This window comes from Peromyscus leucopus, chromosome 19, assembly GCF_004664715.2.
Source record: "Peromyscus leucopus breed LL Stock chromosome 19, UCI_PerLeu_2.1, whole genome shotgun sequence".
Classification (NCBI taxonomy): Eukaryota; Metazoa; Chordata; class Mammalia; order Rodentia; family Cricetidae; genus Peromyscus; species Peromyscus leucopus.
The window spans coordinates 68,401,935-68,425,476 of record NC_051079.1 but is presented as its reverse complement, the minus strand read 5'-3'; the positions used below and the strand labels follow the sequence as shown (position 1 = coordinate 68,425,476).

Genomic DNA, 23,542 nt, shown 5'->3' with positions numbered 1-23,542 from the left:
CTAATTTCTCTTTGATGGATTGCTTTTCTGTAAGTTACAGACCTGACAGCGTTCAGATAGTCACCCCTCTCCCTCTCTGATCGTGTTCTAAACAAGGAGGGAGGTAGCTGGTTACAGTGATCTCATGCCTGCTCTTAGAGTGCCCCGTTACCTGCTGGGTAGAGAGGCCACTTTCCCCCTTTGTCATTAGAATATGTCTGAATGCTTGGTATCCTGCTAGTCCACTCTTGGGACATTTGGGCCTGATTGGTCAGCTTCAGCAGGTACGTACCAACCAGGGGAGAAGAAATTGAAGGAGGAGGAGAAAGAGTTGCCAGGAACTGTGCTCTTGGTTCAAACCCTCTGCCCCGCTTAGGAGCCAAGCAGGAATAATAAGGTGGGATGAAATCAGGACGGCTAGATAACAGACTGTACAACAGACTGTACAAAGGAGTGTTCTAACCTGGAAAGGGCTGCTAAGTTGTGAGTTTGTGGAGATCATAGAAGATAAGGAAATTAATTAGTTTTATTGTTTGTTAAGCAATGCAAACTTCAAAATTAAGCTTATGGATTAGTTATTAGTTATCTATGTGAAGTTAATCTTGTCAGAGAAATTGGATTATCCATTTGCTTTTTGTTTGACTTAAGCAATTTTACCTTCATTTTTTCTCCATAGAACATAAACAGATGAACACCAGTCGTGGCTTAGCCCACCATGCTCCCTGTAGGAAGCCTTGGGCTTCCTACTTGCTGCCTCTCCTCTCTTGTGTTCCCAACTACTTAAAGTAGACCATGTTTTCCTTCTGGGCAGGAAGCCTTTGCCAGTGGCTTTTAAGATTTGAGAGTATTTCCTAGATTTTTCAAACCTTGAAGAGCAGTGTCTGCTCTGGTCTGTCCTTTATCCTGAGCAGTGGTGTCTGTTGCTGTTCTTACCTTTGTTCTAAGGAGACTCTCCTTAGAACTGGGCTGTCCTGGGGTTCAGCCATGAGCAGCATCATCTAGAATTAGAACCTGTTGACTCTAGCTTGCCATAAGACAATTCACTAATTACTAGAATTTTAGCTCTTTTAGTTTAGGGCAACCTTTTCGTCATTATGTTGCATGCTTGTTTTTAACAGCTAATATGTGTAATTACATTTCAAATAAGTGCGCTCCAAGTGCTTTAACAGCATTTTGATATTGGTGCTGTGACCTAGCAGTTGTCTTCTGGTGGTTGAATAATTAATTTGTTTCTAAGAGCTTTTGAGTTTGATGGTTGCCTAACACAAGGGTTTCCTTGTGGAAGGGTTGCTGGCTTCCAGTGACCCTTTGCTGCCATCTGGTACAAATTCAAAGTGCTTCTGTCATCTGCTGCTAATTGCTGTCACCTGCACATTGCAGTCCCTCATAACTGAGATTCTGGGAACAAGACACTTGCCTTTTGGGGGGAGGTTCCTTGTGCACTTGCAGATGCACCCCTAAAAGAGAAAAGGGGATCAAACTAGCAGAAGCATTTTAGGTCAGTTTATATTTTAATACCTAAGGTGTGAGACATGGTGAGTGTTTTATGAAAGTGATGGATTCCCTGCATCCTGGTGGTTCTGTCTGTGCTATGATGTGTTTTAAATGGTTCTGGTGCTCAGCAGCCTCTTTAGGCCGGCAGGGTAGTTTGTGCACATTTTCCAGAGGCTTCTTTAATCCTCTTCCCTGAGCTGATAAGCTTTCGACAGGGCACTAGCCTATAGCGCCATATTATATTAATGTATTTTCCGTGTAATTTAGAGAACAAGAAGATATCCTGATTTGAAGTCTAAACTGTCCCCTGTGGCACTGGCACAGCTGATCATCGTGAACGAGAAAGATGTGTATATCAAATAGTTTACAAAATGAAGCCAGCTGTGTTTCCCTACATACTGTGGCTTCCTGACATGCATCATTAAACCTTATTAGCTACTTCCTTTTACAAAGATTCTTGTAGTCTTGAACATTGCATATTAACATTTTCTGCCCCTCCAACTGGAAATTATTTGCTTTATTGTAGAGTGTCAACTTGCTCTAGTTTCTGATGCGTTCTAATTGGTACTTTAGAGTATAATCATCGTGAGATACCACGCCATGCATTTCTTTATTTGGAAATTAATACAGACCTTTTCACTTTATCTGTCAATCTGAACAACTTTTCACACAATTCCCAACTCTTGAGATTGCTTACAAGCCATTAAGTATGAAATGGTTCATAAAATGTCTGTAAAGACATAAAGTAACACAAAAATTTTAGATGGTTTAAAATAATGTTACATTTGCCAAGATACTAGCAATAAAGCTTTAGACAGTTTTAATAATAAAAGGGTGATTAAGGAAGATGAAAAGTTTATTTAACCATTTTACCCTTATCATTTAAATTTTTCAGCATATCTTCTGAATTCTATTTTCCTTTCAAAACAAAAAAATGCAAAACATGAGGTCCATGGATTTTGGAGGCTAAGGAACAGGTTTAGAGTTGGGTGTTAGCTATGATAACTTCCCTCCATTCTTTCTCTCTCTGCTATTCTGTTACTGCCATTCTGCTGTGCTGTCTTAAAAATTAAAATGTTTACCTCTTATTAACTTCTAGTTAATAGCTACTTAAGCTGATGTGTGGGTGGGACGGAAAATGGCAGGACAGAGTTGTTCAAGATGATAGTAATTCTGAGGTGCTTCAAACACTGGCCAGCATTTTATATCTCCATGTATTTTTAGTGTTATTATAAATAGGTGATACATATCTAATTGCCAGTAAACTTAATGAAATAGCTGGGAGTGTACTCCTAGGTTCTATTCCAGTGACATTTCATGCAGAGACCTTTTGAGTCAAGGAGTGGCTCTTAATGTAAAGCACTCTTGCTGGTTTTTGTAGTGATAGATGTCCTGGAGAATGGGGAGGTGACCTTCTTCAGTGGTCCATACATCACATACATTCAGTCACCCAAGAGGCAGCAGGGGAGAGTCAGACCCCACCTTTGGCACAGTGACAGCCATTTGAGCTGTTTTCCTGCATCCCATGCCTTTCCTTTCTTCTGAATTTCATGGCACAAACTGGTTTTAGCAGAGCTGTGTGCAGATTCTTCAGCTGTGAACTCAAGGAGCTACCGCCTCGCTGTTGCACAGTCCGACACTCATGAATTCTGTTGTCCTCTTGATATTCCTAAAATGCTATGGCTCCGCATTAGCAACCTCGGACGCCTTAACAAGATCCCACTAGAGAAAAGGGGCATTCTATGGAAACCCAGAGAGTATACTCTCCATGGTCTGACTATATATGTTTAGTGATTTCCTTAACACATCTTGATGGATAGAGTTCAGAATTTTAATATTGTTATCAACCTATTTAAAAATAAAAGATTTTTTTCCTGTTGAGTAATATATTTTTCTTTTTTTTTTTTTTTTTTTTTTTTTTTGGTTTTTCGAGACAGGGTTTCTCTGTGTAGCTTTGCGCCTTTCCTGGAACTCACTTGGTAGCCCAGGCTGGCCTCGAACTCACAGAGATCCGCCTGCCTCTGCCTCCCAAGTGCTGGGATTAAAGGCGTGCGCCACCACCGCCCGGCGAGTAATATATTTTATAGCCATCATCTTCAAATGAATATTTAGGGGTAACTTTGAAGAATGTTCTAACAGACTCTCCCTCCAAGGGTATTTAAAATAAGGTACTTGCTACAAAAAGAAATAGACATTGCACACAGGCCTTCCAGAATGAAAATGTGTCCAATAGTATCTTTTCTTCAGATTGAATTGTTAGGAATAGTGGAACAAAATGAAAAGCAGTGAGTTCCCTGTGTCTTAAAGAAGGCGTGCTTTGACTGCTGAGCTTAGACCTGGGTGTATTCTCATTCCAATGAGAGCATTGCCTCCCAAGGGTCAGCATGCTCTTTCCAGATAGGAAAGATTAGGCTAGTGTTCTACTTCTTAAACAAATTCAAAAGGTAAATAATGTCTATTAAAACACATACAAAATTGCCAAAATAAATTGCATGTGGCCTGCTGCATGGGTGCAGTTAAGACTTAGTAGTTCATATCCCAGAATAAATAATAAACTTAAGATGGAAAAATAACCTACCACATGTTATCATACACACACCAAACCAAAGGGGGCAGGGCTGCTTAACAGTGAAGATGGTTTTCCAAGAACAGGTATCATGGAACTAAGCCAAGCATGCCAAAGAAGGCACCGATTTCCAGGCTTGATCTGATGTGGCCGTGAAACCCTAACTAAATGAACTGGGCATCTAAAGAGAGAGTGTTCTAGAATAGAGTGTCCCATCTCAGTCAGGATAAACCTGGGTGTAGCGCGCGCGCGCGCGCGCACACACACACACACACACACACTCATTTGCGTGTTATATATAACACATTTTTAAGTTAAAAAGGAAGTAGTAATAACACATTATGCTGTTCATCACAACTATTCATTCCGTTGTCTTTAAAAAGGGGACTACACTTTGTCCTTTGATTCCTAGAGTCTGGAGGGATCTGTGGCTCTGCCTCACTGCCTTGGCCAGTGAACCCCGAGCACTGGGAGGTGGCTGTTGCTGGTTTTGTTTCGCCATTTCACACGCATCCTTCAGCGACTGCCAAAGCGTGGATTCCAGAGCAATAGGTAGTTTTCACTAAGTTAGATGAGTTTGCAAGTCTAGAGTCTATTAATAATTCAGAAAGGCTCTAGAAAACTCAAGCTTATTAAGTCTTCATATACCGTTAACAACAGTAAATGTCAGTTAGTGGGGTGGGGAACCTGCTTCTAATTTAAGCTCCATGACAAGAACGTTATCTATGTAAGATGTAACAATTATATGTATTTTACAAGTTTTGTGTGGTTAAACTAAATTGCTAGTACTTGACCTCAGATACCAGTTACTGAATGGTACTGAATCCTGAGGTGTGGTATCAGTGGATAGCATAAGCTATTTGAAGTGAGTATTTTTAATTGGTGGATGATTTGGTAAAACCATTTAAAAATAAAAGCTTTCTATATTGTTACCACAAAAAGGATGTTCACTAGTTGCACTTGGCTTATACCCTATATTATAGCATTTTGTGTGTATGTCAGGGGCAAGGGTTTCAGATCTTTAATAGGATTTCTTCCTTATAATGGCAGATTATCATTCAGAGACCTCTCCCGCCCGTATAATCCAGAGTGTTAAAGCCTATCAATTCTGTCCTGAATTCTGCATGATAAGAAGATATTTAGGTCAACTCTGCTGTCAAAAATAAGTAAATCCATGTGGCTAATGTCCTGGTCTGCTGATCTTGGGGGGGTTGGGGGGAGCCATGCTGTAAAAGGAGAGCAGATTCGAGGAAGACGCTGTGCCAACCTGGAGCGCCCTCTGCTGGCAAAGCCTTGCCATGCCACAGACTCGCTTTTGCTTCTCCCTCCTCTTCAAATATGGGCGTGATGAGGTCTTGACATGCAGCATGAATATACATGGTGCTACCTATATTCCAGACGTAGAACCAGGGCGAGAGTGAGAACAAGCTTAGGATTTAGTCTCCTTGTTACTGACTTGAAAAGGTACTGCAACTATGGTCAAATGTGATCCGAAGTAAGGTGCTTTAGAAAATTGTGGGCTTATTACCCAGGGCTAGATTTCAGTATCCTTTGTGTATATAAAGTAAAAATGAAAATTCCAGATAGATCTTTTATACATTTCCCTTATTTATTTTTGTTTTAAACACTATTTTGCTGTTTCACAATTGAAAAATTCAAAATAATTCTTTAAAATAAAAATCTTAGCATATCAACATGTTAAAACCATTGTATTGTCTTAACATTTGCTGACTTTTAGCATTTTTATTATATTTCAATGAAGATCTTAATGTAAATAAAGGCTGCCAGCCAGCAATCAGCAGCACTAGGCTATCCCTCTTGAACACACAGAATCAGCACAAGCTTTTCAGAAGCAGACCCAAGACTTGTCGTGTGCATGGCAGCTGGACTTGATGGCTGCCTGGACACATGCACTTGACTGTTGTGCTGTTCTCTGGGATTACTAGAAGTTATGGGGAAGGTCTTGATGAGTGGAGTATGTCAGGAAAGGCCAGAGCCAGGGTATAAAGTCCAGCGTTTTGAGAAGACGGGTACCACAGTGCTCTTCAAGCCAGCGGGGAGTGTACCTGCAGGGACCAGCAGTCACTCATTCGCTGAGATGAAGCCTTGTTCCAGTGTGCATTGTCCTACACATCAGGTGAAATGGGTTTTTGTTACTGAGCATAAGACCCACTTGAAAGCCTTTTGTCTCTTGGTTGTGTTTCTCCTTGAGTGTTGAAAGAAGTCTCACTCCTTTGCTTGGTTCCCAAAACTCACACTGGTATGTTTTTGTTTATATCTAATACATAACGATGATCCTGTTTTCGTACATTTTGTGTAACAAAGCCAAGATAAAACCCTAAATTCTGAGTGAAGAATAGTCAAATTTTATTTGTAGATAAGAACATGGGTTATGAATTATTGTCTCATAGTAGACCTGAATGTCTTACATAAATACAGAGTTTGATATTTTAAGTTAAGGTAAATATACTTTAATATTAAGCATTGTTACACTGATACTTATTTAGAGAGCTTTTAAAGCACAGATTATTGAGCCAATAGACAATAATGGTCCAAAGTAGCCCTTCTTATTTCGCAGATCACTGGGGCGGCAACAGTAATAGTCAGCTACATCATCAGCGTGGCCAGCTGCATGGCTGCTGACAGTTAAGACTTAGTAGTTCATATCCCAAAATGAGTAAGTAAACAAACTTGAGGTGACAAAAAGCTAACTCATTATATCAATTTTTGAAGTGATAACTTCAAAAAACAAAACAAAAACCTTCTGATAATAGTTTAAGTTCTATGATAGGAAGTAATTGATATACAATTCAGAAATTGGCTGTGATGGCCAACTTTCATTTATTTAAATACAAATGCCGATCTGAAAAAATGTTTTTTTTTCTTTCTTCTTAATATTGGACTAAACATGATAGTACAGACTGCTTTCTTTCAAAGATATTGAAAAAGGAGTATTTCTTTATAGGAATCCAGTTAGGTCTGTGACTGTTCTACATCAGTGTTCTTAATCTGAATGAAGAGATGATAGTTAATCCCAAAAAAGCTAGTAAAAAGATATTAACAGTTAGAGTTTCCTCCCTAAACATCTTGTTTAAAGATAAACTCATGTTCGTGGAGTCTCAAATGAGTTAGACATTTGATCAGGGGCTTATCTCTTTTTCAAATTGCACTTTATTCACAGAGAAAACATAGGGCAAATTAAAATATATAGTTTTCTTCAGGGGTGTAAATTGGCTCTTTGAAATTTTGTAGTTTTGAAATACTTCCATGTAAGGAATGAGTTCATGTGAATTTTAGCGGATTAGTAAGAGTGCTGTAATATTTTGATTCTTCTAATCTGAGGATGATGTTACCAGTAGTTACTGGTGCTTCAGAGCTGTATTTCATGTGGTGCTTTAAAAAACCAGTGGGTAGGCCTGAGGTTTTATAACACACTGCTCTTGCTCCAGTTTGGGGTGCACATTGATTTCTTAGGAACTTAGTCTGTGCTGGTACTATTAACTTGGAGATGGATGGGAATGGTACTGTTCTAAAGAGATAAGGTCCGAGTCTCATTCATCCATGTGTTCATTTAAAAAAAACTGACTGATCTTTTCTTGATTAAGCAGGAGAACACCGTATTTACCCTTTATTGTTGGTATAAACCATTATTTTACTGAGAACCATTAGCTATTTAAAACTTGGTACATAAATTAAAGAGGAGCTAAATGGATTTGTGATCGTTGCCATTAGTAGCATTTTAGATTATACAGGCAATTATTGTGTTCATTATCCTAGAACAGCCCCTTTGCAGAGCCATTGTGGTTGTCTTCGGCATTATGCACACATTTTCCCTTGGAGATTAAAATTTCCAGTAGCGTATTTAATTTTGTTATCACAGTTGTTTCAGATAAAACAAATATTATGACAAGCAGAAGAAAATTTGCTTTACTAATATAAGAATTTACAGTAAATGTTGGAAATTACTTCCTAGAGTACTTAATTTACCTTTTCTCATACAGTCATAATTACTTCAAGTGATTAATCATGTATCTTAAGGATTAAAAAAAGGTTTTACAATCATAACAGAAGGTCTGCCTTGTTCAGGTGTTTAAAACTTTCTTTAATAATGTGGGAAATACACATCAAAGCTAAAGGTGACACTTTATAGAATCTGTAATTTTGTAGTTAACTAGTTTTTCTTTGAAGTACCTTTTGGGTCCCTCTTAGCCCTTAGATGGAGAAACTTTTAATAAAGTGTTGCAGAGAAATTGAATATAAAAAGATTACTAATTGAAAACGACTTTGTGTTTTTAAAACAAACTAGTATTGGAAATGTCTTTTCTTACTCCCGCCCTTTCTTAGAATTAACCCAAGTCAGCGTTGCCATCCAGTCCCGGAAGAGCAGGAAGGGCGCCCTGAAGGAACATGGGGGACAACTGTCCTGTTGTCTGAGGGAGGATGGTGTCTGACCCTTCTGTGCCTGTCACCGTTACCTTCTTCTCCCTGCAAGGGAATGGGAGAGTTGATAGCCACTGGTGGGCAGTCAACTACATTTGTCTTGGTCAATTAGAAAGGTATTAATGCCTTGAATTATTTGCATATCCTGGGCATGGGCTGCTTTTAGTGTTTTCATCCTCTATGTGGCATTTTTCAAAGGAAACTTTGTATTCATTTCTCAGAGGTTGTTGGAGCTTTTGGTCTTTCACTGCTATGATGCAGGGGAGAGTGTGAGAGGTAGTGGTTATGCATTTCACAAGACAGTAATTCTTTATTTTATTACAAAAAAAAGGCCAACTCTGGAAGGCCAGATTAAATCATTCCTTTCACTTTTTAATGGGATTTGGATGAATAGAGTAAAATATGCACTTTGCATTCATTGATAGCATCTTTAGGTTGAGGTAATTGAGTCTTTTTTCCCTGACTGAATGAATAATGACTTCATCTGATCCTCAGTGAGGCCTGAAACTTAGACCGCCTTTGTCACAGCAGAAAGATCTGGGCTTTGAAACATGCTCTACTTCCCTGGCTTAATTTTTCTTCATTTTAATCCCAAACCCTATTTTTCTCAATAATTCAAGCATAAACTACGTAGTAGTGAAGTAGCGGAAATCGCCTGGTATTCGTCCTCCTTGTGCTGCCTTTTAAATGGAGCTGATAAATCAGCCGCTGAGCTCTGGGCGGCCTCATTCTCCAGAGGGGGAAGTAGGACTCTTGAATACCGTTCCTTTCAAAGTGCTCACTCTCCAGGGAAGTAGTCACCTCACTGTTCGGGTGCAAGACCTGAAGATGGGAGGGCTCCCAAGGGCCTGGGGATTCCCACATGACTTACTGGGCTCCAAGGCAATACATCTGCTGCTGAGAATTGGAGCACATAGAAAGCTGGGAGTCTTCAGTCCACAGAGTTTCTGTTGAAATGAGCTACAGTGTGCAGAGGAGTCTCTGTGCCAAGCCATGCCCTGTTTGTCCCTAAAGAAGTGAGGTGACACTTGTGTGAATCCGGCATGTAGTTTTTGTTCGAAATTTCCTTGATTAGGAGCCTTGCATGGTCATGGCGGGGTGGGGAGCCCAAGTGAACGCATGCTGCAGATGTGCTGGGCATGCAGAGAGGAGCCGTCTGCAGCCCTGCAGCCCTGGGGCACTGGTATGCTGCAGGCACCAGCTGTTCTCTTGGGTCCTGGGCAATGCCCCTTTTATTTCTGTAGTGTTCACTAGGGGAGTTCAGACATGAACCTGGTCAGAGAAGACCAGGATCCGTAAGAAGAGCTTCCATAAGACATATAGTACCAACGTTCATTTTGTTTTTCTTAGTAGACTCTTGCAGGTAAAAAGGAATTCTCATAATTAACTCATTTTCATAACCTTAGAGTTTAGCACAAGGTGTAGGAGGCATGTAATTACTTGCTTAATTAGTTTTTTTTACAATTGCACTTAATGAACTTTTGAGAAATTTAGGGGTTTTTTTTTCTTTCTAACAATGGCTTCTCATGGTCTCATAAGAGTTTGGCAAATATTAATCAAAACGAGATTTAAACTAAATTATTAACTGTGGGAAAAGCTAATTTTCCAAGACACTAAAATAAACCATATTAGCTTAGCTAATTCTCAAACTTGTACATTTAAGAGCTAGAGTTTTATTTTGTTTGCTTTTTTTTTTCTAATTAAGATTTTGGCAATCATATTCCCTCTTCCCTCTCTCTTTTTCTCTCCCTATCTCTTTCCTCTCCTTTCTTCTTTCCCTTTCACGATCCCCTCTTTCCCTCCCCCATTTTCTTTCCTTTTTTTCAAAAGCTATACCAGATTCAGGGGAAGTTGAGGCACACGGAGAGATGCTTAGCCTGGTAGCACTCTGTCTGCTGTTTACACCGCCTGAGTCAGATACAGCCAGTTCAGTTCTACACACTCTTAGCAGGCCACATTAGGCAGAGGCTGTGACTGTGCCCAGTATTATGTGTGTGCTCCAATGACCTGGCTCCTCCAGCTACCTTTATGCTATGGATAGTTTCATGTCATAGAAGAGTTTGGTGCTGGGCCAGCTGTAATGGCTTATGCCTGTTTTTCAATATTTGGGAGGTTAGAGGCAAGAAGATCAATGTAAATTAGAGGCCAGCTTGGTCTGTGTAGGGAGTTCCAGGTCAACCAGGGCTACAGAGCAAGATCCTGTAAAAAACGGTAAATAAAATTTTTCCCCCAAGGCTATCCCCTAAATTCACACAGATTATCTGAAGAGTAACTGGCTCTAAAGGTGAATGTAGAACAGTGAAAGCAGCATGCCTATTGGACTTATAGAGATGCACTGTGTAATATTGCACACAATGTCACTTTCCCTGAGTCCTGTCAGGGACGTGCCAATGACTCCTCATTCTACATTAATGAAACTGGAGGCCCACTGGCCCAGGGTTATACACTCAGGGGACAGAGTCCAAGTCTGAGTGACAGGTTCCAGTATCCTCAGCTTCTGTGTGCCTTCATTCTTCCATCTCATACTGCTAACCAGAAGCTCACGGAGCACACCTCAAAGAACACTTCAAGGAGCTCGAAAATTGGAGTTACACATTTCAGAAGAGCTGAGTTTGTGTTCTCTTTACTTTTAGGGCAAGGGCTGTTTGGGTATCCCTGTTTCCAAAGTCAGGGGAAAATAAACTGCTTTCTTTGGTGTAATTTTCCTTACATTTAGGTGCCCAGCTAGTAATCCATCCACAGGGTGAATTTCAGTGTCGCATGCATGTCATACTGGAGGAATCAGAAGTGTAGGGCTTGCATAAATCAAGCAGGTTCTAATCCTAAAATGACCTCCAGCTTGGCCTTTCTTTGTAAGTTCTTTTGGAGACTTGCAGAAAGGCAGACACACAGAACTGAATGGAAGGTGTGCAGGGAGGGATACTTGAGAGCGACAACAGGGATGCTTGTCTGGTCTGGCATGCCACAGAAGATGGACTTTTTTGCTCACAGAGGAGTTTTGATGGGCTGGGTGTGGCGAAGGCTACCCGTGCCCTGCTTTGTAGTTCTGATCTTGTTGTCATGGTTGGGATCATCCTATCACCCACACAGTGGAACTAACTGTGCTGGTTGAGTTGTCTACTCTGGTCTACTGTTTTACCCTGAGAATGCTCTGCAGGTTACAGTACATTTTCAAAAATTCTACCTAATTCTAGAAGAGGCTTGTCAAGAGAAAATCAAATGGTTTTTATTGCATTATTATAAAGACTATTAAAACCTTTCATTTTATCATGTCCCCATTTTCATGTATTCTGATCAGGATACTATGGATAGGGCCAGTTTGAGTTGTGTATTAATGCTGAGCTTTTTTTTTTTTTTTTTCAGGTTGGTTTGCTGGACCTTGAACTCAATCAGCTGACAAAGGCGCTATTTCTGGCCTTAGTTGTTCTTTCTGTTGTTATGGTAACCTTACAGGGATTTGCAGGTCCATGGTACCGTAATCTTTTTCGGTTCCTCCTTCTCTTTTCCTACATCATTCCTATAAGGTAGGTTTAAAATTAGAAGACGACAAATGTCTCATTTCATAATGTATGATTTTGCTGAAATTGTTTTGTCTCACGTGAAGGAAGTTATCCAGTCAAAGCTGTAGAGGTGGGAGGGGCCAGGAACCTAGGTGAATGTAACAAGTTGCCCACAGAAGTGTAGTTTGGGACTTGACTGGCTTTGCTAGAGTACTTTAGAGAGAACCTCTTTTTCTGCTCTTAGTAATGCTGTCTTAATAGATGGAAGACACCTCTTGTGCAAGCATAAATATGAATCTAGGAAGAAAATTTTTACAAGTTGCTGGTTGCTATTTTATGTCCACTGCTCTGGAGTCTGCACATGTTGCTGACATTTAAAGATACCCGTATTTAAAAGCCAGCCCTAATGGTGTGAGCCTGTAATCCTTAACTGTAGTCAAGATGCCAGGGCCTAGCTTCATAGCAAGATGCTGTCTCAGAAAACAAGCCAAGAGGTCCCTGCTGTTTAAAGGAAGATTGGATAGATTGTTCAAGTTAGATACAGTGCTGACTAAGGCACTCTTTGAAAGGAACTGTTTTTCAAAATGATAAGCAATATAACGAGATTGATAAGTAAACAGTTAATATTCAATTCCTATTTAAAGACTCATTTGTAATATGAACATTCACAAAAATGGTAATTTTAAAAATATACCCTTAGTGTGTTTGTGTGTGTATGTTTACTTATATAAAAGACTGAGAATTTTCATATGAATAAACCTTGTGAATCCTGACTGAAGTCTGAATCTAGACTAACCGTCATTTGTAATGTCAGTCATGGTGACAATGTTACAAGCAGTAAGGCTCTTGTATGCCACTGCCGTTGTGATACTGAATCATTGTTCATGTGGACATTGCTCATTTTTCTGACACAATCTCAAAGCTAGCCAGCTCCATAACTTTTGGCCTTGGGAAGCACAAGCATGTACTAGATTATCGTTGCTGTTGAGCAAATCCTGTCTCCAAGCCTTGCCAGATACACAGACCAGGCTTGCCTTCTCTCACCTCTCCAAGAATAACCTAAGACTGTTTAGCTGTTAAGTTCCTCACACCTAGCTGTGCTGTCTACCCAGGTACCCACAGTTAGCTCCTTGTCATTCACATGTCACCTAAGTGCTTAAGGGTAAGCCTTAGAAAGGTCCCATCAGGAAGTCACAGGTGCTTGCTGTCCTGTCAGTGACTGCAGTTCTGTGTGGGTCTGTATTGATGCCTGTCTGTTTTGTTGACACTCCTCTCCTCCACTAACTCTACAAGGGATGTGGACTGTGTGAACAACTGGCTTTGTGTCTAGTGCCAGAACCAGGTGACACCGTGTGCAGGAAGGGCTCCTGGACATAGCTGCTTTGGGAAGTTACATGTGTACAAATCCTCGTAGATCTCCTGCATGCTCATATTGAATACTGTAAGGGAACTCAAGGACAGATCCTAGTCCCCAAAGACCAACTGGGTAGTGCAGGTAACCAGAGTGTAAGTGTGATATTACATGTCTGTTTTCTTCAACAGTTATTACAGAATTTACTCAGATATGCAGAGCCTTAGGCATTTCTTAGTTGGTACTCTTTCAACCTATGGATGAATGGCTTGCATTGATCCAAGCCTCTGTACCATCTACCACCTTCTTCACTATCCATCTCCTCCTCCTCCACCATCCTCCTCCTCCACCATCCTCCTCCTCCCTCCTTCACTATCCTCCTCCTCCTCCACCATCCTCCTCCTCCCTCCTCCACCATCCTCCTCCTCCTCCCTCCTCCACCATCCTCCTCCTCCTCCCTCCTCTACCATCCTCCTCTTCCTCCACCATCCTCCTCCTCCACCATCCTCCTCCTCCTCCCTCCTCTACCATCCTCCTCTTCCTCCACCATCCTCCTCCTCCACCATCCTCCTCCTCCCTCTTCCACCATCCTCCTCCACCATCCTCCTCCTCCTTCACCATCCTCCTCCACCATCCTCCTCCTCCACCATCCTCCCTCCTCCACCATCCTCCCTCCTCCACCATCCTCCTCCTCCTTCACCATCCTCCTCCTCCCCCATCCTCCCTCCTCCACCTCCTCCTCCACCATCCTCCTCCTCCACCAGCCTCCTCCTCAACCAGCCTCCTCCTCCCTCCTCCTCCACCATCCTCACTCCTCCACCATCCTCCTCCTCCTTCACCATCCACCTCCTCCTTCACCATCCTCCTCCTCCACCATCATCATCCTCCTCCTTCACCATCCTCATCCACCATCCACCTCCTTTCCTTCACCATCCTCCTCCTCCTTCACCATCCTCCACCTCCTCCTCCACCATCCTTCTCCTCCCTCTTCCTCCACCATCCTCCTCCTCCTTCACCATCCTCCTCCTCCTTTACCATCCTCCTTCTCCTTCACCATCCTCCACCTCCTTCACCATCCTCCTCCTCCTTTACCATCCTCCTCCTTCACCATCCTCCACCTCCTCCTCCTTCACCATCTTCCTCCTCCTTTACCATCCTCCTCCTCCTTCACCATCCTCCACCTCCTCCTCCTTCACCATCCTTCTCCCTCTTCCTCCACCATCCTCCTCCTCCCTCACCATCCTCCTCCTCCTTCACCATCCTCCTTCTTCACCATCCTCCTCCTCCTTTACCATCCTCCTCCTCCTTCACCATCCTTCTCCCTCTTCCTCCACCATCCTCCTCCTCCCTCACCATCCTCCTCCTCCTTCACCATCCTCCTCCTTCACCATCCTCCTCCTCCTTCACCATCCTCCCTCCTCCCCCTTCATCATCCTCCTCCTCCACCATCCTCCTCCACCATCCACCTCCTCCTCCACCATCCTCCTCCTTCCTCCTCCTCCACCATCCTCCTCCTCCTCCACCATCCTCCTTCTCCTTCACCATCCTCCTCCTCCACCATCCTCCCTCCTCCACCTCCTCCTCCACCAGCCTCCTCCTCCACCAGCCTCCTCCTCCACCAGCCTCCTCCTCCCTCCTCCTCCACCATCCTCATCCTCCACCATCCTCCTCCTCCTTCACCATCCACCTCCTCCTTCACCATCCTCCTCCTCCACCATCATCATCCTCCTCCTTCACCATCCTCATCCACCATCCACCTCCTTTTCCTTCACCATCCTCCTCCTCCTTCACCATCCTCCACCTCCTCCTCCACCATCCTTCTCCTCCCTCTTCCTCCACCATCCTCCTCCTCCTTCACCATCCTCCTCCTCCTTTACCATCCTCCTTCTCCTTCACCATCCTCCACCTCCTTCACCATCCTCCTCCTCCTTTACCATCCTCCTCCTTCACCATCCTCCACCTCCTCCTCCTTCACCATCTTCCTCCTCCTTTACCATCCTCCTCCTCCTTCACCATCCTCCACCTCCTCCTCCTTCACCATCCTTCTCCCTCTTCCTCCACCATCCTCCTCCTCCCTCACCATCCTCCTCCTCCTTCACCATCCTCCTCCTTCACCATCCTCCTCCTCCTTTACCATCCTCCTCCTCCTTCACCATCCTTCTCCCCTTCTCCACCATCCTCCTCCTCCGCTCACATCCTCCTCTCTTCACGTTCCTCTCCTCACCATCCTCCTCCTCCTTACCATCCTCCTCCTCCCCCTTCATATCCTTCCTCCTCCCAATCTCTCCAGACCACCCCTCTCCTCCACCATTCCTCCTTCCTCCCTTCACTCATCCTCCTCATCCTCACCATCCTCCTTCTCCTTCACCATCCTCCTCCTCCACCATCCACTTCCTCCTTCACCATCATCCTCCCCCTTCACCATCTACCTCCTCCTCTTTCACCATCCTCCTCCCCCTTCACCATCCACCTGCTCCTCCTTCACCATCATCCTCCTCTCCTTCACCATCCTCCACCTCCTCCTTCACCATCCATTCTCTATGTCCTTTCCAGTGTCTGTCTCCACTCCATTCTTATGTATACATTGATCTCCCCTTGCACACACCCACTGTCACTCTACATAGGGCAGAGGGGAAACAAACTTGTTCAGAGTAAAAAGAAAATTGTGTCCCCTGCTTAGGAACTTCACCTTAGGCCAGTTGCACAGTAGTGTGTAGCAGGAATCTTAAAAGTTCTTATTAATAAAATCAAACCCGAGCCGAGTTATTGGGGTCCATGCTGGTAGATCAGAGAGACAGGACAAGCCACAGCTATCTCACCTCACCGGATCCTCAGCTGGTCTTGTCTCCTCAGACTGGAGGCTTCTGAGTCCTCATCCCAATGGCTTTCAGCTGAATTGCTGCTCCAAAGCTTGAAGCTTAACCAGGCCACATGCTTAACCAGCCAAATGCTTAACCAGCCCAATGCTTAACGTTTCTCACCCTCACGCCTTATATATCTTCCTGCTTTCTACCACCACTCCCTGGGATTAAAGGCTGGCTTTCTGGGATTAAAGGCGTGTCACCACGCTTGGCTATTTCCAATGTGGCCTTGAACTCACAGAGATCCAGAGGGATTTCTATCTCTGGGATGCTAGGATTAAAGGTGTGAGTGCCACCATTTTCTAGCCTTTGTATCTAGTGGCTGTCTGTTCTCTGACCCCAGATATTTTTATTAGAGTACACAATATTTTGGTGAACACAATACCACCACAGTAGTGCCCAGTTCTGAAAGGAAGAGCGCCACTCCTGGACCAGGCTGCACAGGTCCCAGGCAGAGGCTAAAACTGTACTCACCTTAAAGGAATAGAATGGCAGGCTTTTTCCTATGGGGAAAATGATGCCAGCTTCCAGATTTCTTGGTAGACACATTGAAATATAACCACTCCAGGTATATTAGGCTACACAGCCACTTTTATCTGAGCATAATGACAACATATTTCAGGACTTCTTCTGGAACTTACCTCCAGATCCTCATGACACTTACTTTGTTATTGTTTGCATGATGTGGTCAGTTATAAATGTCCATGTGTGCTTAGGAGTATTTGTATTGTCTGGAGTGAGTTGTACACATGTCCTTAGGTAGATGTCATGGGATTTTAAAATCATCTGTATGCTTCCTATAAAGGAAATCTCCCTAACTTTTTAAGTACATCTCTTACCATGATTTTTGTTTTCTTCACTTCTATGGTTCATTTGTGTGTTTTAAGGCTGTTATTAAATGTTTACAGGCTTAGAATTGTTTTTTTTTCCCTTTGTAGTGAATGAAAGGGTTTTAGATATAGTGTGTAGCTAGGTATGTTTGTTTCTCCGTCCTTCATCATCTTTACATTTATTGCAGTTTGATGACTTGCCTGCATTGAACACTTGTTCTGACTCTATCTGTCCTACCTCAGTATTTTTGTGCCCTTTTGAATTTGTAGTCCCTTCTGTCCTTGTCATTCTTTGTGTTCTGTCGTGTAGTTTCCCTAGAAGTGTTGCCCAGCGCACATGAAAAGCCCATAACTTTGCTTTTCTTTACAACAATTCAAGACCTTAAAATAGTTGAAGTCTAGCACCCCATGTCTTCTGGTTAAATGTACCCCCACCAGTACACACACAGTGGTATTTGATTTGTATTTGGCCCTCCTGTTCTATGCATCTGTTTGTTCTTATTCATACTCAAGGCTGCAGGCAACCTCTGGGGCTTGAACTCCTGCATAGCATCCCAGGATTGAAGGGTTCTGATAGTGAGTCACCCCGCATATCCAGGACAGACAGAAGGGTGGGCTTGGAGCAATGTTAGTGACATTTACAGATATCCTTAGTGGTTAGGAATAAGACTTGGACATTTTTTTAATTTATATTCTTTTTGGTTTTATTTGTAACTAAAACAATGAGAAGCAGCTATGGGTCTGACATAGGCAGCAGTCAATGCTGCAGGCTCAGTTGGATAGTACACATGCACAAACAAACCAGTGTCCTGCCACCTTCATGTCCTTTCCCCCATCTCTTATAGCCCACTGTGCTAGTCACCTTGTAGTCAGTTTGACACAAACTAGGGTCACCTAGGAAGGGGAACTTCAATTGAGAAAATATCCTCATCAGATTGGCCTGTAGGCAAGTGCGTGAGGCATTTTCTTGATTAATGATTAATGTGTAGGGTCTCAAGCAATTGTAGATAGGACCACCCTGAGCAGGTAGCCCTAGTTTGAATGATCGAGCAAGCTAAGTGAGCCAGTTAGCAGTGTTTGTCTATAGACTGCTGCAGAACCTACCTCTAGGTTCCTGCTTGAATTCCTGCCCTGACTTCTCTCACTGATGGATTGTGATGTGACATGTTAGCCAAATAAACATTTTTCCCCCAAGTTGTTTTTGGTAATGGTGTTTATCACAGCAATAGTAAGCAAACAAGGAAGGACACTTAGTGATCCTCCAGCTTTGCCCTGGGTGATGACAGGCACCAAAGAAGACGGACAGACAGTGTTGTGGCAGAGGAGGGAAAGCCTAGGGTGGCACTCCTGCCTGCCTTGCACTGCCCCACCTCCGTCCTCTCCACGCTCACTTGTGCAAGGCACCATCTCTTGCTGATTCAAAGTGGCATTTCCCCATCTTTTTGGAGGATTCTCAAGATTTTCTTTCTCATGTTCTTCCTTCGGGTTGATCTTTTTAAACCTGTCTGGAATGTGCTGTGATATTACTTTCAAGACACTTGTATTTGAGTGGGAGGAAGGCCAGAGAAGCCTTTCTTCTCAGCTCCAGAGCATTTCTGGTGGGATCTGGACTATACTTTATAATAGACTGTCTCCTTTTATCTCCGTCTTCAGGAAAATAACAACATAAAGGTACTTGCCCATTTTTCTTTTGTTTATTCAATAGAGAAAGCTAGTTATTTTAACAAAATTATGCCTTAGGATTGTTGGAACTAAAAATGATTTCTGTTGTTTTCATATTTAAATAATTGCATGGATTTGTAGTGAAAATGAAAAATATCTACTAAGAAAATAAATACAATCTCACTGTGTATACTATAGAAACCTTTTATGTGTTTAGAACTGGGAAAATGGCCCACTGGGTTACGTGCTTGCTGCCTGACCATAGGAGGTGAGTTAGGTATGGCACTGCACACCTGTAGCCCCAGTGGTGGGCAGTGGAGAAAGGAAGATCCTTCTTTCCAAAACCACAAGTGCCAGGTTCAGTGAGAAACATAGTCTGAGGAAATAAGATTGGAAAATAATAGAGTAAAACATTCAGTGTTGACCCTTGCCCCTAAGAAGTGCATTCCAAGACAAATGTTACATTCTGTAGTTTTTGTTTTATGATCCTAAAATGAACTTAGGTCCCTTCGATCTGTGCATGTCTCCTATATACAGGAAGAAACCGACAGGTTCTTCATAGCACATCAGCACATGTAGGACCTGAGACATGTCTTGGATCAGGTTTTTACTGTTCCTTGTGTGTTCTTTTCAGATGGTTTAAAATGCCCCATGTTTTAATTGATAATCAAAAAACTGACTTCTCAATGCCGAGTCAAAGAGACTTTTGCTTCTGCATAAGGCATCCATGAGCAAGAGAGGCAAAATGCTGTAGACAGAGATAATTCTATCCCTTCTGAGGCACACTTGAGAACCTCTTGTGCAGGCAGTGTCTTTCCTGGAGCACTGAGCTGCAAGGGTTGCTTGTGGTTGCAGGAGACAGTTTCTCATTCAGAGTCAGCGTATGGGAGGCTTCTCAGCAAAATGCTGAAGACTGGATGGCACAGGCCCTGTCCAAATCCTCACCCCGAAAGCTGGAATACCAACAGTGTTGGTGGCATTGGTGCAGCTGTCCTACCTGGGTTACCAGTAAACTCTCACTGAAGGAAATTCCTAGCAGTTTCTACAACTTGTTGTCAGTTCTGGGATTTTTTCCCCCTCCTTATCCAACAGTCCTTCTTCCTGAGAAAGGGGTTCTTTTTCTCCTGATGAGTTCTCACATTGGAGTAGGTGGCTAAGCTTTACACACTCCGATACTCTAGTGGATTCTGTTATATGCACTTACATCTATGTTCTGCACAGTCCTCAGGCTGGGCCACTTCCTTCATTAGGTGTGTAAGGGTTAGCTCTTGTTTTTGTGACCCATATGTGCACAAACATCCACAAAGAATACTTGTCTTAAAAAAGTTCCCTGTATTATTCCCTGTTCCAGCAACCTTTTGAGCATTAATGCTTGCTTTTACTTTGAGTGGAGTATTTAATTTTGTTGTTTGATTCTTATATGGTGTTTTAATTAAAACAATTTAATTTAAATTAAATTAAATTAAATTTAAAAACAAAAAACAAAAAACAGAGCCAGATATCAGGGTGAAAGCTGAAAGATCAGAGAAAAAGAACAGCCAGTCACTAATTCTTACCTCTTTGAAATCTTCAGCCTAAAGAGAGTTCCTGTTTCCTCACACCTTATATACCTTTTTCTGCCCAGCCATATTACTTCCTGGGATTAAAGGCATGTATGCTTCCCAAGCAAAGGCATGAGATCTCAAGGGCTGGGATTAAAGGTGTGTGCCACCACTGCCTGGCTCTGTTTCTCTCCTATACTGGATCCATCTTATGTAGCCCAGTAAGGCCTTGAACTCACAGAGATCCAGTCAGATCTCTGCCTCCCGAGTGATAGAATTAAAGGTTATGTGCCACCACTGCCTGACCTCTATGTCCATTCTAGTGGCTGGCTCTGTCCTCTGATCCTCAGGCAAGTTTATTAGGATACACAATATATCACCACATCAGTTTTATTTTTAGTTGACAATAATTTTGTATGTTTGCAGGACACTGTATGATGCTACAGTTCTTGCCACATGGCCAGATTTTTTTCTCAAGGTCAACTTCTTGCTTTTCTGAAGAGCATTGCACAGACATTTGCAAATATAAATATAATATGAATTTTTATATAAACTATATAAAGCAATAAAGCTTTATATAGTTGGAATTAAATTGAAGATTACCCTTTTACAATTTTTCATCTATGATTACCATGGCTCCATAGATTCATCCATTTCTTACAACTTGCCATCCTCATTTATGAATGTACCACTGAGTGTATCCAAAATCAATTGGAGAACTTTGGGTTGTTCCAGTGTTGCTGTACACATTCATGAGCACACATGTGAACATCCCACATCAAGTATTAGGGATGGAATTATTTGGCTGTGTTTTGTCTGTGGCTTTGCTATATTTCCTAATATTGCCAGGATTTTGCTAAGTGATAGTACCAAGTTATCATTCCAATATCAGTATAGAGCAATGGTTCTAAACCTTCCTAATGCAGTGTTGGGGCATCATCTTCAGCCTATAGGCTTAGCGTATCTGACAGACTCATTTGTGAAGTAGGATGTAAATAAGGTCAACAATTCAGCCTCACATTGGGTGAGAGCAGTCCATGTACCAGAAACACCTGAATTCCACTAGTGTCATGTCATGATTCAGGATTTTAAATTCTGGAAATTGTTGGTTTTTGAATTCAGCTGTCCATTCTTCTTGGCTGTGTATATATGGCTTCATCTCAGCATCCCCTTCTTCTCCACATCCCTCTATTAAATGGCAGTCTAATATTGAGAGGTGTGAGCTTAGTTACTCTTCAAGAATAACTGTTTCAGCTGCTGTTCCATTGCACGTCAGAAGCCATCGGCCCACTGCCTATTCAGCTGCCCTTGAAGAAAAGGGCACTGTACCTTTTCCAGATTGCAAACGCCACTTCAGGGATGGTGCCATATTGTCCTGGCCTCAGAAGATGCCTTTTGATAAAGCCATATCCACACTTGTTTTGGCAAGAATCAGTAGTCCTTTGTTTCGTGTTCTATCTGTCCTTTTTGTCTTGTTGATTCGAGGATAATTTGTTGTCCAGTGGCTAACTTTTGCCACAATGAAAGTTAACTCCTTATGCAGTTTCTTCAATGCTCATATTTTCTCTGAAGTAGATTGGTACTGCCAGGAGCCGACATGTCTCATAGTCATAACAGAAAAGAAAAATTTTCTAAGTTATTAAAACATTTTAAATGCCATATTCTGTTAGATCTCTGAAGGGTTTGAAGATGACCTGTGTATATAAAATAAATCTCAATTTTTAAAACATATCTAATATGACTACAAGTTCTATTGTAATGTCTAACTACTAACTTTCATTTCTTTATATCCTAATAGTTGGTAATAATAACATTCAAGGGTCAGAAAATTGCATTACATTGTTAAATGAACAGTATAAGTGCAATTAGAAATATACATATAGCATTTTCTAACAATATCAATTTCAAATTTGTATACAATATAAAACAATCCAATACAATGTAAAGTATTTAAAACTAGTAATTGTCTTTTTCTTCTTCTCTTTTCTTTAAAAAAAAAAAAACAAAAAACAAGAACCTTAAGTCTAATCTCCTTTGCTTAGCCTTTTTCCTAACCCTTGACAACAACTTGTAACCAACCCCCCTAAACAATGAAAATTATCCCAGACACAAAACCCATTAAAAAGACCAAAAAACCACCTGCCCCACACCACCTCTTTGGGAATGTGGGCGTCATATTCTTAAAATTGCCTCCTGCTGGGTATGGGCGAAGTTATCTTTATTCTGAAAGAAAAATTTTAGGTTTATTGTCAAATTATAGAAAAGGTAACTATATCCTTCGTTATTCAGTCTGTGTATAATGCCAAAGTTCAGGGTTTATCTCAAGTCCTTATTCAAGTAGTTCTTGAGACTGGATCATCTCAGATAGCCCTCTCAAAATTGCTCTGAGCACTTTGTAGTTCAAAGCTAATCTGTAGATGATGTTTGTCAGCTTAGTGATATTATTATTGTCCACGTGGAATTGTTGTTGTTGTGGGGCCCCATCTTCTTCCTGGAGACTTGAGTTGATGTTAGGCCTGGCCATGATTTCCTTCAGAACACTGATAAGAGACTCAAACACAAAGACATATATATGCAGCTAATTGAAGTGTTTTTTCTAGAATTAGTTAGTACTCTATATGACCATTAATATCTTAACAAAGTTTAAAATATATATATATATATATGTGTGTATATATATATATTAATCTTGTAAATTTTGATATAAAATTTATACTTTAAGAATAGTTTAAAGAATCAGAATAGAATCAAAGAGTTGAGATTAGTAATAGAATAGTCCCTTAATTAATTTGGCTTTTCTCCTGTCCCAAAGCAGAAGATGTCTCTTTTCTTCTGGCATGATACAGGGAGTTTGCATTTTCCTTTTAACAACATGCTTGAGTTTAAAGGAGAGAGCCATTCTCCAACTCCAAAGTCAGCTTTAAATTTTAATTGAACTGGGACTATTAGAAGACCAATTGTGTTAAATTTCTTTAGAGAAGAGCAGAAACAAACATTTAAGAAGACTTACAAAATTTTTTTAGATGATATACCCATACGCCATTTCACTCTGTTTCCTGGGATAGATGATTTGTCCCTTTTCTTCAGTTGTCTCATTTGTCCAGTGTTCTTCAGATTCCTTAACCTTCATTCTCCTAAAAGACAAAAACAAAAACCTTTCCCCAAGACTAATTTTGGGGATATTCCTTTTTGGCAAGTTAGCATCTGATTAAATGAAAAGGCATGTGTTACTGGTATAAGTTAGTTTAAATTGGATGTTCATGCTGGTTGATGAACTATCACCTCCTCTAATTAAGAGGTCTCTCTTGTTCACATCGA

At 41.7% G+C, this 23,542-nt stretch overlaps 1 protein-coding gene across 10 annotated transcripts in view; it reads left to right on the top strand.

Annotated features, from left to right (window-relative positions):
- Atp9b (ATPase phospholipid transporting 9B (putative)) overlaps nt 1-23,542 on the top strand; it is a 255,789-nt gene that overhangs the window by 132,715 nt on the left and 99,532 nt on the right. For all 10 annotated transcript variants that reach the window (XM_028872015.2, XM_028872021.2, XM_028872020.2 and 7 more), the window contains one exon: nt 11,843-12,003. In XM_028872015.2, the coding sequence (XP_028727848.1) occupies nt 11,843-12,003 (161 nt within the window). The remainder of the gene's footprint in view (nt 1-11,842; nt 12,004-23,542) is intronic.